The sequence below is a fragment of the Oncorhynchus mykiss genome, chromosome 16, assembly GCF_057628025.1.
Source record: "Oncorhynchus mykiss isolate SJ-2025 chromosome 16, ASM5762802v1, whole genome shotgun sequence".
Taxonomy (NCBI): Eukaryota; Metazoa; Chordata; class Actinopteri; order Salmoniformes; family Salmonidae; genus Oncorhynchus; species Oncorhynchus mykiss.
The window spans coordinates 43,942,261-43,955,752 of NC_143037.1; the positions used below are offsets into that span (position 1 = coordinate 43,942,261).

Consider the following 13,492-nt stretch of genomic DNA (forward strand, 5'->3'; position numbering starts at 1 on the left):
TACATCCGAAATCTGTCCGCCAAAATGAGACCACAAAGTGAGGAATTTTTCTATGGAGGATAAAATGAGTTTCGAATGTGGAAAATGTCCATTTGTTAGAGCGGTCCCTCGACTATCTTGTCAATATAATATACATCGTTGCTCGTATCTAGTTTAGTGTCGGAGATACAAAAAAACCTAGAAGATTGGTGAGTACATTTTTTATTTTATTTACAGCAAGAATTGTAAACAAAAAATGAATTTCCTAACACACTATGGAATAACACTCAACGCACTTAACCAAGAGAAACATTTTTTTTTACAACAGCAAATTAAGTACAATTTGTTCAGATAAGACTATTCCAAGGCCACATATTTCATACACAGATGAACCATTCAGGGTTTTATTAAGAAAATATATGTACGCTTTTTTCAGGCCAAATACACTGTAGTATTATTTTCTTGCCATGTACACATCAAGAAAGTTTGCAAGCATGTTTAAAGTTAACTCTTTCATGTCACAATAATCAAAACTCTTTGCTTTTACAAAAAAATATCAACTCTTTCAGTGTCTATAAAAACATTATGCCACGAGGTTAAGCCATCAATTTACAGTGCCCTCTGTAATTATTGGGACAGTGATTTGGTTGTTGCTCTGTACTCCAGCACTTTGGATTTGAAATGATACAACGACTTTGAGGTTAGAAGTGCAGACTGTCAGCTTTAATCTGAGTGCATTTTCATGCATAGCGGGTGAACCGTTTAGAAATTACAGCACTTTTTGTACATAGTCCCCCCCCCCCATTTTAGGGGACCCAAAGTATTGGGATAAATTCACTTATATATGTACAAGCATTTCACTTAATAACATCTGCTAACCATGTGTATGTGACCAATAAAATTTGATTTGATTAAAGTAGTCAAAAGTGTAGTATTTTGTCCCATATTCCCAACACGCAACAATTACATTTAACTTTTGACCAACAACTTGTTGGATGCATTTGCTGTTTGTTTTGGTCGTGTTTCAGATTATTTTGTGCCCAATAGAAATGAATGGCAAATGATGTATTGTGTCATTTCGGAGTCACTTTTACTGTAAATAAGAATAGAATGTTTCTAAACACTTCTACATTAATGTGGATGCTACTATGATTACCTCCCCTGATATTGTAATGGTGAGAGGTTAGCATGTCTTGGGGGTATGATATTTGTGCGTCTAACTTTCTCACTCATCGTTATTCACGGTTCATTCAGGACTATCCGTAATCATGGTAGCATCCACATGAATGTAGAAGTGTTTAGAGACATATTATTTTCTTATGTACAATAAAAGTGATTCTAAAATGACACGATACATTATTTACCATGAATGTCTATTGGGCACAAAATAATCGGAAACACAACCAAAACAAACAGCAAATGTATCCAACAAGTGTGTAGAGTCACAAGCTTGATTTAATCATTGCGTGCTGGGAATATGCGACCAAATACTAAACTTGACTACTTTAATACACATATAAAGGGAATTTGTCCCAATAATTTTGGTCCCCTAAAATGGGGTGACTATATACAAAAGGTGCTGTAATTTCTAAATGGTTCACCCGATATGATTGAAAATACCCACAAATTCAAGCTGACGGTCTGCATGTTAACCTCATGGTCATTGAGTAATTTAAAATCCTAAGCGCCACAGTACAGAGCCAAAACAACAACAATGTGTCACTGTCCCAATAATTATGGAGGGCACTGTATAACTAACTACTGGAGCAAATACATATATTTTCCACATCCCCACATTGTAAAGGTTTTCAAGATTGGCCCCCAAAACATGCTTAGCAAAGCATATGTATCGAATCATTGGTTTAACCCAGTCCCAGAGTCATATATTTAGATTCTAAATACAATCCACTGGGCACACACTGGTTGAATCAACGTTGTTTCCACGTCATTTCAACAAAATGACGTTGAACCAATGTGGAATAGACATTGGATTGACATCTGTGCCCAGTGGGATGACTCCTGTTTAGCTATCTGTAAATAAATAAAAACTTAAAAGAGTTAAATAGCAGCCAACCTAGCTGGAAAATTGTAACATGGAGGGAATAATACAGAACAGAATGTTACAAAGAAAGAGAAGGGTGGTGAGTAAACCCCTACTGACATCATTGGACTATGGCTCATCATATTGACAGGATTGCATTGCATCTCCAGTTTTAGTGCAACTAGATTAACTCATGTTTCGTCTAAAGCAGCTAAGGAAAGCCAAGCAATTTGCCTACGTTCAAATGAAATCAGAATTGGCTTGAATTGCCTGCATGCTCCGGATCTTGTGTTCCTTTGAGATTTCAACCAGTAGGCTAAGAGTTGACAGACTGGAGGAGAAACAACAAACCATCGACTTGCTGTGCACAGATGCCATTGATTTAAATGTGTCTTAATATGTGTGTCATTTATTTTGTCATGGATACGTGTCTTGTCCTTTTTTGGATTTATTGACGATGCTGAGTGATAAAACAATTTCCCAAGTTTGGATCAAAAAAAAGGAACTACTTTACTCTCTCTCGCTCTCTAAAGCTGAGGGTCACCACAATGTGTTATGCGCTGATGGAATTGGATGTAGCCTAGTGCACTACTGATGAACTAAGCACAATGATGTCTACGTTGCTACACTGAAAGATATTCAGATATTCATGCCTTTCAGGGCAGATACTTTTAAGTTCCTCTTCATAAGAGGTGATAAATAGTCCTGTAGAGCAGTGTTATTCATGACTGTTGTTGTTAAAAGAGAAAGCAAGGACATCACATCTGCATAAGACAAAAACACCTACAGTTCTAGCTTTTAGACAGACTCAGTGTTTTGCATGTGTTTTTCACACCTATCTACCGTTAGCAATGTAATTCTATAGATCGCCGACCCTATAGGTGAAAAGTACTGTACATTCTGGAGATTGACAGCTAAGCAGACAATAAAGTAGTATAGGTCCATATCATGCTAGAGGGGGAAGGAAAATCACACTAAGCTGAGACTGTGGGAAGAAGTGGTGGATCAATAGGTTGTGTACAGTACATCTGGTGAGATCAGAGCCTGTATTCATACCGTGTCTCCGAGTAGTGTCGACCTAGGATCATATCCCCCCCTGTGTGTATGACACTTCACTGTGATCTAAATGGCAAAGCCGATCCTAGATCAGCACTACCACTCTGAGACTATGAATACGGGCCGTGTTTGGATGGAAAAGCTGAGATGCTGGCCTGGAGGTGGATTCAGTTTGTCCTCTCTGTTCCGAACAGGGACAGGAAGAAGGAGAAGATGTAGATAATGTCGAGGTAGATGTTGAGAGTGGCAAAGACGTATTCCTCTGGACTTATTGTGTAGCGCTTGTTCCCCATCAGTAGCTGGGTGTCAAACGCCAAAAACTGAAACGGAGAAAAGAATTGAAGTATTACAGTAGTTGTACATCTCTCTTTGTCATTGGTGGACTGTCAAGTAAAAACAGACTATATATGTTTTACACTTACCATGGTAAAAAGTAACGCTCCCAAGGCACCATAGACACCATGCACCCAGGGCACCTGGAGCACAAAACAAGCTGATATTATATCTCTCGAAAACGTGAACGTTCAATTAGATCTGATGCAGCTGTATGCTTGATGTTTTTTTTTTCTCTCACTAATTGGTCTTCTGACCAATCGGATGAGCTCTGAGAAAGATCTGATCTGATTTGTCAAAAGACTAGTTAGTGGGGGGGGGGGGGGGAATGCTGCCAATTCCTCATGTTAGTCTCCACCTGCATTTACTTATTCACCTCATTCATTATATAGTTTCTGATTAGGGTAGTTTTACTTCCTGCTATGTATAGCACTTTACTTTGCAGGCTTTCATGTATGACAATGTGCTCTACAAATAAAGTGTATTATTATTATTAGAACTTACATATCCGTAGGGCAATGCAATGGCCAGGACCAGTCCAGACACCATCATGACCATGCAGAAGGTAAACAATACACCTTGGCATGATGTCACATCAAACTGAATAGGGAAAAAAAAGGGAAGATAGGGCAGCAAAAGAGAAGGTAACTTGGCCATGAGGAATAATAACAACCTATAACCAATTGTGAATCATAGAAGCACAGAGATCCTATTAAATTATAGAATTCCCTTTTTCACAGGCAGACTGACCTTAGTTTGGAAGCTGACGAGAGTGACAGTAAGACAGACCATAGCAGTAATACCCAAACACATCACCACTGACTTGGTGTTGTAATAACTATTAGAGGGGGGAAGATATGGTACAGAAATTATTTGCCAAGTATTTATTTACTAAGAAATGACACCAATTTTTTTTATACAGGAATAACATATGAATGACTTATTTTGGTGAATACACAGTAACTAAGCAAGCCTAAAATGTAAAACAGTGTTACTAAGCCCATGTATACCTTTGGCATATCTGATCGACACTGACACTGGTTAAAGCAGGGTTGCACCAAACCTCTTCCTGGAGATTTACCAACCCATACGTGTTTTCAACCCAAAACTAATTTAACCCACCTGATTCTACTTATTAGCTGTTCACCGAGACCTTAGCTGAATTTAATGTTACACGTTAGCTGTTTAACTGGCTGCAAAAACCATCGTGCTAGCCATACTGAAAGTCTGAAGAAGCAGGCATGCAAAGCATAGCGGACAACGGAGACAAACAAACTGTAGACACAGCTATGGGAGACTGTACCTGGATAGCATCCCTGTCATATAGGAGAGAGAGAGGGTCTGCAACAGGAGAGATTACAAAGTGAACAGACATTACCGAGAAAGAGGGGTCACACAGAGGAGAAGTCTGTGATTCTGAATTATGTGTAGTACTTCAAAGTCTTTGGACAATGTGTATAAATGTTGTAAAGATATGGATTGTTTCCAACACTCTATGATACGTACAAAGATGGCGAGCAGGATCAGATTCCATGGAAACTGTCTCCTGTGGGAAATACAAATCAAACATAATAAGTACTGTAGTTAAGTACTGTTGTTAAATTCTGCTAAAATGATACATTCTCTAGTATCATAATAACTGAAGTTGTGTTCACCACACACATTAACACTGTGAACTCACCTTGGTCCAGGACAGCAGACGAGTGTAATATATGTGACAAAGAACACAGCACTGTGTGAAGAAATAACATATATTTTAGTACTTTCAGAATGAAATCAACATAGTAATGATGTATGCAAGATCAAAGCTGTGACTTACTAGGAAGCCCAGTACCATCCAGGGTTGGACTGAATGTAGTTCTTCACTGGTTCACTGATGAAGGGACCAAAAATAATTGTAAATATGCAACGTTTGCCCATTTTCATCAAAGTACTTGTTCCTGTGTGTGTTTTCCTGCCTGTTATGGTAACAGGCCTGTTATGGTAAACTGCTGCTTCCTATCTAGCACCTGTGACAGGTTTATGTCTGGTGCACAGTGATGTAACATCACTGTATCAAAGTGTAGGTCTTCCTGCGATTGTCCTGACCATCTATTGCCTGTCCAGGTAAAACTATAGAAGGATGGAGAGTGGCATCCGTATTTAGAGGTTATAGAACACGTACCAGAATGTGAAGAGAGCCACAATGGAAAGAGTGACAAGAAGTTGAATCATCAAGATGGCGTAAACCTAAACGGGGGTAACGGGGGGGAAAAAGACAACTAAAAGGAGGTAATGAAAAACACAGCTTAAAAATAGCATACAGTATCTGTATGGCCTTAACATACGGTAGTAATAATGTAGTAATGGGGTAGTATTATAGTAGTAATTGGCTTGCATAGGTAGTGCAATGTAATAGGGTGATAAGGTAGTAAGTAATAAGGTACTAATAGCTATAGTAATAGCCTACCTTGCGGATAAAGATCCGTCGGATGTTTTTATCACTCCAGCTGAATTCTGTGAGCATCTCCCCATCACTAGGATAAGCCCCACTGTAACAGGGGCTGCCGCTGATGCCTGCTGACAAGTTCAACACAAACACACACACAGGAAATGGTCAGTTGTTTTTTCACACTTTTGTTCATAAAGAGAGGGGAGTGAAGAAATGACGGTTCTTTCTGCGACACTGACATACCTTTCTCACCTGCGCCAGTGGCCTCCTCATAGGTGGGAGGGGCCGGTGGCCCTCCTGCTTCTCCACTTGAAGTGCCATACTGCTTCTCTCCTGCTTCAGCAGCCTTGTTTGCGACTGTAAGCTGAGGGTACATAAGATAACGGACTCAGGACTAATCAGGACTAAATAGCTGTTTGGAAATAAAAATACCTTTTAATAAAACAACAGAGGATGATTATGAGCCACTAATCAACTGAGAAACTTGAGCAGAAACTTTTAAATCCAAATTCCTTTTTTAAGAACAATATATATATTTTTTAAATCCACATTTTAAAAGCAAATACGATGAATTCAGATTCACAATTTGGGACTAATTTGAAATCTGATCTGATGCTCTGATTGCTGACTGTCCGATTTGGACTGAGATCGGTCCTTAGACAAACCCTCTGCTGTAGCAAAGCTCCACAATGTGGGTGTAGACGATCCAGGATCAGTGAATGAGTCATCATTACACAACACTGTCCAGATGGCTAATGAATGTGCCAATGAATATCCCTCTCCTCCCTCTCCATATTTCCTACATAAAAATTGAAATCTGTTGTGACCTCATTTACAGTCATTAGTACGGGTAGGCTAATACAGTTTCTTTAACTTCCTCAGCTTTGAGTCAATGCATAACAGCAACACTTAAGGTTATATATAATGGGGGGGGGGGTTCATCCGTGTCTCTGGACTGAAGGATAGTGACGCAGGCTGAACATTACCCTCTCTCCATCTCCATACAATCGAGTTTTATAGCTGTCATTTCGTCAACTCTGCCATTCTCTGATGACAATATTATTCTCTGCTGCCGAAGAGACGTTGCGTCGTTACTGAGCAACACAAGGAGATTAGCTCCTCAACAGAGGCAGGTGAGAGGATGGAGCGACAGGTACAGCCTACGTACATGCTGCCACAATGATTACGTAACATTGTGGACCACACGCACTGACATAAAAAATATAAGCCAAGAACCTTCCTTTTTTTTTGACTATGGGTTTACTGCAGATTGAGCATGGGAATGAATGAGGATACAGTGAGATCTATAGGATGTATCTGTAAAGCCCTTACCTTGCCCTGGGTCATAATGGCTGTGTCTGGTGTCTGCAGCAAGCACTATGAGGCTTTATTTATCTCTCTGCTCCAGTCAAAGAAGCTCTGTTTTCCTCCTTCCTTTGATATTCTATCCTCTCTTGTATGTGTCCTTGATGCCCAGCAGTTCTTGTACAGTCAAGTAAAAGAACTGACAACGGGGTAAGATAGAGCCTGGGAAATAGTGTCTCCCTCTGCTGATGCTTCTCGTAGATTAAACCCCTTCTGATGCTGCAGCAGTGGCTTAATCCAACAGCCCACGCAGTTAGGATTCTCACAGACCCCCCACCCCCAAAAAAAGGAACATTCTAGCAACATCCAGGTGAAGCAGCAGTGCTGTGGGAAGCTTGGACAGTACCAAACTGCTTAGCAAAAAGGGGTGGGCAGATGCTGTATCGGTATGTGAGGATAGGGCCAGAGAGAACTGGAATATTTGGTCTGCAGTAAAAAATAAAAAAGGAGAGAGGGTGACGTAGAAGGGAATACGTGATCTGAAAGTTACATATTTGCCCTCTACTTCTCTGTCTGTAGCACTTAGGCTAAAAATAAAACCTTTTCTCGTTTTGAAATCACATATATTTTCTCCATTAACTAAAGAGCCAGATAAAGCATCAGTGGTTTAAAATGTTCTATGTTTAGGTAATGCACTGATGCAGTGTTCGGCATTCATTCATGAAAGGCTACTAACATTCACGAAAATACTGGAAGCTCCTACTAATAAAACATTCATGTAACACTGTAGAAGAGGCCTGCATTTTATCTACATACACCAGACAGTTTATTAGGTACACCCATCTAGTACCGGGTCAGACCCCCCTTTGCCTCCAGAACAGCCCGAATTATTCAGGGCATTCTACAAGGTGTCGGAAAACTTCCACGGGGATGTTGGTCCATGCTGATGCGATGGCATCGCGCAGTTGCTACAGATTGAATGGTGGTACATTCATGCTGTGAAAAGCCTGTTCCATCTCATCCCAAAGATGCTCTATTGGGTTGAGGTCTGGGGACTGACCGGGCCACTCAAGTAAACTGAATTTGCCGTCATGTTCCAGGCAATGTTTTTCCACATCTCAGTTGCCCAGTTTTGGTGATCATGTGCCCACTGGAGCCGCTACTTATTTTTAGCTGATAGGAGTGGAGCCGGTGTGGTAGTCTGCTGCAATAGCCCATTCGTGACAAGGACCAACAAGTTGTGTTTCGAGATGCCGTTCCTCACGCCCGTGGCCGCCGGAAGATGTTGGGGGTGATGTCAAAGTTATTATAAATGTTTTCATTTCAATTTATCAGGAGGTGCTGCAGCAACCTCAGTAACTGAATACCTCAATGCCTGTCTTCCAGATTTTTATAATCAAAAGAGAACCATAGGGCTCTTCCAGAGGCTTGGCTGATGTGTAAAACCTGCAAATTCAGATAAACAAATGGGTTCACACTCAAAAAGTTGTCACAAAGCTTACTTCAATATTCTGTTTAATTATTTTCACTGCATCAGGGATAGAGTACAGACGTTTCGGCTTTACAGCCTTCTTCAGCGTGTGTGAGGTACAATATTATTTAATTCAAAACAGCATTTGTAAAGATCCACAGATGAGCAGCAAGTGCTTCTAATCAGGATTGCCAGGGATGAAGCTTTTCCGGTCTACCTGTCTACAAATTATTCACAAAGAATTACAGTCCATATCAAATTTTGCATGTTGTTTATGAGTTGACCCCACATATTTATGAACGGCTTTGCCTGATGTCCTTGAATTGATATGATGCATTTAGGTGAGCGGACACCTGGGGCGATTGATTTGTGAGTTGCCCTTCGTGCCCAATCCCATAATTCTATTTCTTTGTGACTAATTTGTACACAGGTAGACCAAAAAAAAAGCCACATTCCTGATAGTCAAATTAAAATAAAATTGTACCTACACACACTGAAGGCGGCTGTAAAGCCAAAACGTCTGCGTACGCTATCCCTGATGCAGTGAAAATAATAAAACACATAGAATAACAAAGTAAGCTTTTTTGAGTGCGAACCCATCACCCCTTTATATAACAAGCCACGGCCAAGTGACTCACTGTCTGTTGGAGCGATCCATTTTTTGAGAACGGGGTGGTCTCCCTAATAAACTGGACAGCAAGTGCATGTGTAGTATCACAACCTGAATCTGTCTAACATTATCACTGCAATTCAAAAGGATCACACAACGACAAAGACGGTATTAAAATCACATTTATTCCATATTTACAATATGTCCTATTTTACTGAAGGTTCTGGAGAATAGAAAGCGAAAAAGAACAAGGCAAATACACACACACACCTCTCCAAGACACATTAAGTATCCATTCAGAATCTAAACACCCTTAACATTGGTGTTTAATTACTACAATGTACCTAGCAAGCCCCATAAGTCAAAATAGCAACTGTTTGTATACCAAAACAGGCATTGATAATGGAATGGCCCCGATATTCATCCACACAACAAGCTATTTATAATATTTTTCCCCCCCTTTTGGACACTACTGACAATGTCAAGAACAAGTGTAGCTACACATGCCCACTGATTGACTTCACAGTTGCTTTCATCATAAGCAGTAAGACTGAATTGATATATTTGTACTTGTTTTAAATGATATGAGAGTGGGTGATAGTTCTGCCGAAGCGAGCAGCTGGGCTAGTGATGTAAGCCCCGTTCTGCTGTGGCTGAGTGGTACACCCTGAACAACGCAGTTGATAAACACTACAGCATGTACAGGCTAGAATATGAAGAACATCCTGGAGCAAGACTGGCACCACCTACTGGCACAACATTATTACACCAGCATGTGCGTCAGTGTGTATGCAAGTGTGCTTCAAAAGAAGGGAGATGACGCAGACTGCAGCATTATAACTTAAGAACATATTTTTCTTCATATACCCAACAATATAGCGAAACAATTGCTAGTCCCTGTTAACAAAACGAAAACAAATAAATATCAGGAAATCTTGTAACCTTACCGACACCAGATTATTTTAAATCATTGTCTAATATTGGTAAATCCTAGGTTGATTAAATGTCAGGTTTCAGTCCCTCAAAAGCTCATTTTACTTTCCCAAACGAGTCTTCATCTGTCAACAAAGCAGTAACTGTATTCCAAGTCATTGTTGGGACAATAAAGACCTCTGAATGTCATATCTCTCCCTCTCCTTTGGGCCCCTCTAGTCTGAGATCCACATCATTCCTTCCCAGAGTAAAGAGACTAACCACAGCCAAGAGTGCAGCTAGCATCATAACAGCACAGCCCCCAAACATGTTTCTAGTTCCACTACCACTCTCACCCCCTCCAGTCCCAGACACTTCTCCATGGAGCGCCAGGAGCCCCAGGCAGGCCAGAAGGTGCAGAGGCAGCCTGAACCAGGCCAGCACCCCGGCCCTCTTCTCCTCCGGGATCACCCTCCCCTGGAGGAAGCTGACAGCGGGGAAGTAGAGGCCACTGGCCAGCTCCAGCAGCAGGAAGGCCAGCAGGGACTCGCGGGGTCTGGGCTGGCCCGGGGCAGTGGAGAAGATAAGCATGAAGAAGGAGAAAAATGCAAGCAGCATGGAGAAGCAGAGGAGGTGACCAGGCTGGAGGCGGTAGCGGGTGGATGTGGCCAGGCGGTAGAGCAGGGACCCAGCCATACTGGCTGCCATCAGGCAGGAGAAGACAATGCCCAGCGGAGGGCCGTGGGGGTCCAGGACCGGGGTCCACAGGAAGACAAATATATAAAGTACACTCTCAAACAGAGCTTGGACACCTCCTAGCAGCATCACCCGTCTGTCTGATAACAGACAGCGGAGACATTCCTGACAGCTGCGCCAGAACCGGGCCCGTGCTGATGCCCGGGCCAGGGGCACTGAAGCAGCAGGACCAAGCAAGGACGTCTTGTCCCTCTCCTGGCCTCCCTTCTCCTCCGTGCCCCAGTCAGTCAGCACCACCCAGCCACAGGCCCCCAGGCAGGGCACAGCCAGGAGGAAGGGAGCCACAGGCCCCAGGTGGAGCCACTCAGCCAGCATGTTAGCCACCAGCCCAGCCCCCACTGCCAGCCCGTGGTTCCAGCTAGCAGCCTTGGTGAAGGTGCTGGGGATCCATTCTTTAGGGAAGTCGTGGGCGTTCACATGTCGATGCACGTACCAGGCCTCGAAGGCTGTGGAGAGCAGAGAGGTGGACAGGCCCCCTAGCATGCGACCCACGATAAGGACAAAGTAGTCACGGGATAGCTTGGTGAGGCAACAGGCTGAGTAGGCTACGCAGAAGAGCAGGCAGGTCTGTCTGCGCCCCAGGACCTGAATTAATGCATTTAAAAAATATATATATATTTTTAAAACACATAGTTGCCTTAGCCATACAACAATACATGCATAAAACAATTATTGAGGATACAAATTTTAAAAAGTCTAACAATGTATTTACTTCGTGGTCTTCGTTATTGTTACCTGAGGGAGCCAGCCAGCCACGGGGGCAAACAGCACACAGGAGGCCAGACCAACAACATACAGGATGGCTATCTGGGACTCCAGGAAGCTGTAGTGACGGTACAGCTTGTAGAGGTATGGCCCCTGCAGCCAGTCAGCCCACAGGGCTAGGAGGTAGCCTCTTAGGAACAGGGTCTGGAAGCGGCGGAAAGCAGGGTTGGTGCCCACAGCAGAGGGAGTGGGTTGAGGCGCGGTGAGGCGACGTGCCGTGAGCTCCAGACCGACACATAGCGCCAGTAGGACCACGATGGCCAGGTAGGCTGTCACCAACATGGTGAGTTTGTCCAAGTGACACTGTTGGGATGAGGGAGGTCTATTCACTCCGGTCTTGTAGCCCTAGGAGGATTAATCAAAGGCTGTGGAGAAAGAGACATAACCTTTACTTAAAGACAGAAATATTGAATATCTGGTAACACAAATAAGGTAGGCCATGTCAACGTGGCATCCACACTTGCCAGATAAGTTGTTTGCTTAGTGTCATCATCCTTCATGGTGACATAGAATGTAACCTAGTCTATACTGTGTTCAAAATGTTCGAGGCTGAAAACTGAACCAAAGATCAGTACGGTGGCAACCTCACTGACCACCAATGTAAATGGTGTACGTTTGCTGACGAGAATCAGATATTTCACAAGTTAAAAGCAGCTAGCCTAGGCAGTTAGTTAGTAACGTTAGCTTAGTTATATGCAGCCAAAGCATTCTTTAACGCCGTGCGCATTTCCATTTATCCCTCCATTATAGTATAATTTTCGTAGTGACAACGAAGTTTTCTATGTATGTGCAAACTATCGTTTTTCTAAAATACAACCTAAACTTTTGAACAATTTGTTTACCGCCAGTCTAGCTGTGGTGTGGTCAATGCGCATACAACACATGCGCAAGGACAACAGCTAAACAGTCTACTTTGGCGACATTGAGATACAAGTTCCTCAGCAACATTTATACTTTGGTGAGTAACAAAAGTATGTTGAAACCAATCATTAAACTAAAGCGTGAAAAACATACTATGGAGGCATGAATGAAAAAGATTCAGGGAGTTGATTTGATTGAAATTTCAAGCCTCACGTAACGGTCGTCAGTAGTTACCACAGTCACAATTATGGCTAAACCCCGCCTTTTTCTACAATTTCTTAAAAATCTGATTTTGAACCTAACCTAAACCAAACTGCTACCCCTATGACTAACCCGTATCTTAAGACTAAATGCATTTTTACGATATAGCCCATTTTTGACTTTGTGGCTGTGGTAACTAGTGACAGCTGCACTGGGCCAGAGCTAGGCAGATAGCATAGTTAGCCATTTTGCCATGTGACGCCACCTAATCGGCTACAAACAAGCTGACTGATTTGCTTACCATCTTGTTTGATACTCGCATCATACCACTTTACATACTCAAAGTCGTGTTAAAATCAATAAGAACGGAATTAGCTAGATAGCTAGCTTCGAAGTACGATAAACCGCGCTCTACAACAACATCCTCCTTCAACTTCCGGGTTTTGCTGCAGTTCTCTTTTCAACTTGACCACTGAGCGGCAGCCTTTCTCTATACTGATGGTGCGGTCAGACTTCTTCTTTGGTATTATGGCGGTCCGCAAACAAATGTTATAGGTGCACGCCGCCACCTATTATATTGGCTGTGTATATGCCCACAATGCTGTAGTATGAATTCATTACATTTTGTGAAAAAATTGCCATACCGACTAACTCTGCACCCATTAAAACCCTCATCCCTATTCCACTACTTTGGCCTTACCTGATCCTACTCCAGGCCAGCAGCCTGGGAGGATGGGACACTATCGTTCAAAACATATTTGAACTATTCTG

At 42.3% G+C, this 13,492-nt stretch overlaps 2 protein-coding genes across 4 annotated transcripts; both read right to left on the minus strand.

Moving 5' to 3' along the window:
* Nucleotides 1-185: 185 nt before the first annotated feature.
* Nucleotides 186-7,624, minus strand: LOC110491989 (protein lifeguard 2). 3 transcript variants are annotated; one of them, XM_021565900.3, is made up of 12 exons: nt 7,173-7,624; nt 6,084-6,204; nt 5,859-5,968; nt 5,574-5,638; nt 5,229-5,282; nt 5,091-5,141; nt 4,916-4,955; nt 4,713-4,750; nt 4,160-4,247; nt 3,914-4,009; nt 3,499-3,552; nt 186-3,396 (listed from the first exon to the last, which is right to left on the minus strand). In XM_021565900.3, exons 1-12 carry the CDS (start codon nt 7,185-7,187, stop codon nt 3,244-3,246), a joined length of 885 nt encoding a protein of 294 aa, XP_021421575.1. In that variant the 5' UTR covers nt 7,188-7,624; the 3' UTR covers nt 186-3,243. The 3 variants fall into 3 exon arrangements, with proteins under 3 accessions (XP_021421575.1, XP_021421576.1, XP_090058921.1); XM_021565901.3 differs by having other exon boundaries at nt 5,859-5,965; nt 7,173-7,503; XM_090202795.1 differs by having other exon boundaries at nt 6,093-6,204; nt 7,173-7,447.
* A 1,766-nt stretch (nt 7,625-9,390) lies between these two features.
* On the minus strand, nt 9,391-13,234 carry mfsd5 (major facilitator superfamily domain containing 5). Its single transcript, XM_021565898.3, has 3 exons — nt 13,023-13,234; nt 11,630-12,024; nt 9,391-11,479 (listed from the first exon to the last, which is right to left on the minus strand). Exons 2-3 carry the CDS (start codon nt 11,939-11,941, stop codon nt 10,346-10,348), a joined length of 1,446 nt encoding a protein of 481 aa, XP_021421573.1. The 5' UTR covers nt 11,942-12,024; nt 13,023-13,234; the 3' UTR covers nt 9,391-10,345.
* Between the last annotated feature and the right edge of the window lie 258 nt (nt 13,235-13,492).

Bases quoted from the DNA above. Each gene is read 5' to 3' on its own strand.
- mfsd5 (XM_021565898.3), bottom strand. From the start codon at position 11,941: ATGTTGGTGACAGCCTACCTGGCCATCGTGGTCCTACTGGCGCTATGT. The intron at 11,480-11,629 runs GTAACAATAACG...GCATTAATTCAG, and splicing joins TGGCTGGCTGGCTCCCTCAG to GTCCTGGGGCGCAGACAGAC.
- LOC110491989 (XM_021565900.3), bottom strand. The intron at 5,969-6,083 runs GTATGTCAGTGT...TGAACTTGTCAG, and splicing joins CACTGGCGCAGGTGAGAAAG to CAGGCATCAGCGGCAGCCCC. The intron at 4,956-5,090 runs GTGAGTTCACAG...TATTTCCCACAG, and splicing joins GTCTGCTGTCCTGGACCAAG to GAGACAGTTTCCATGGAATC.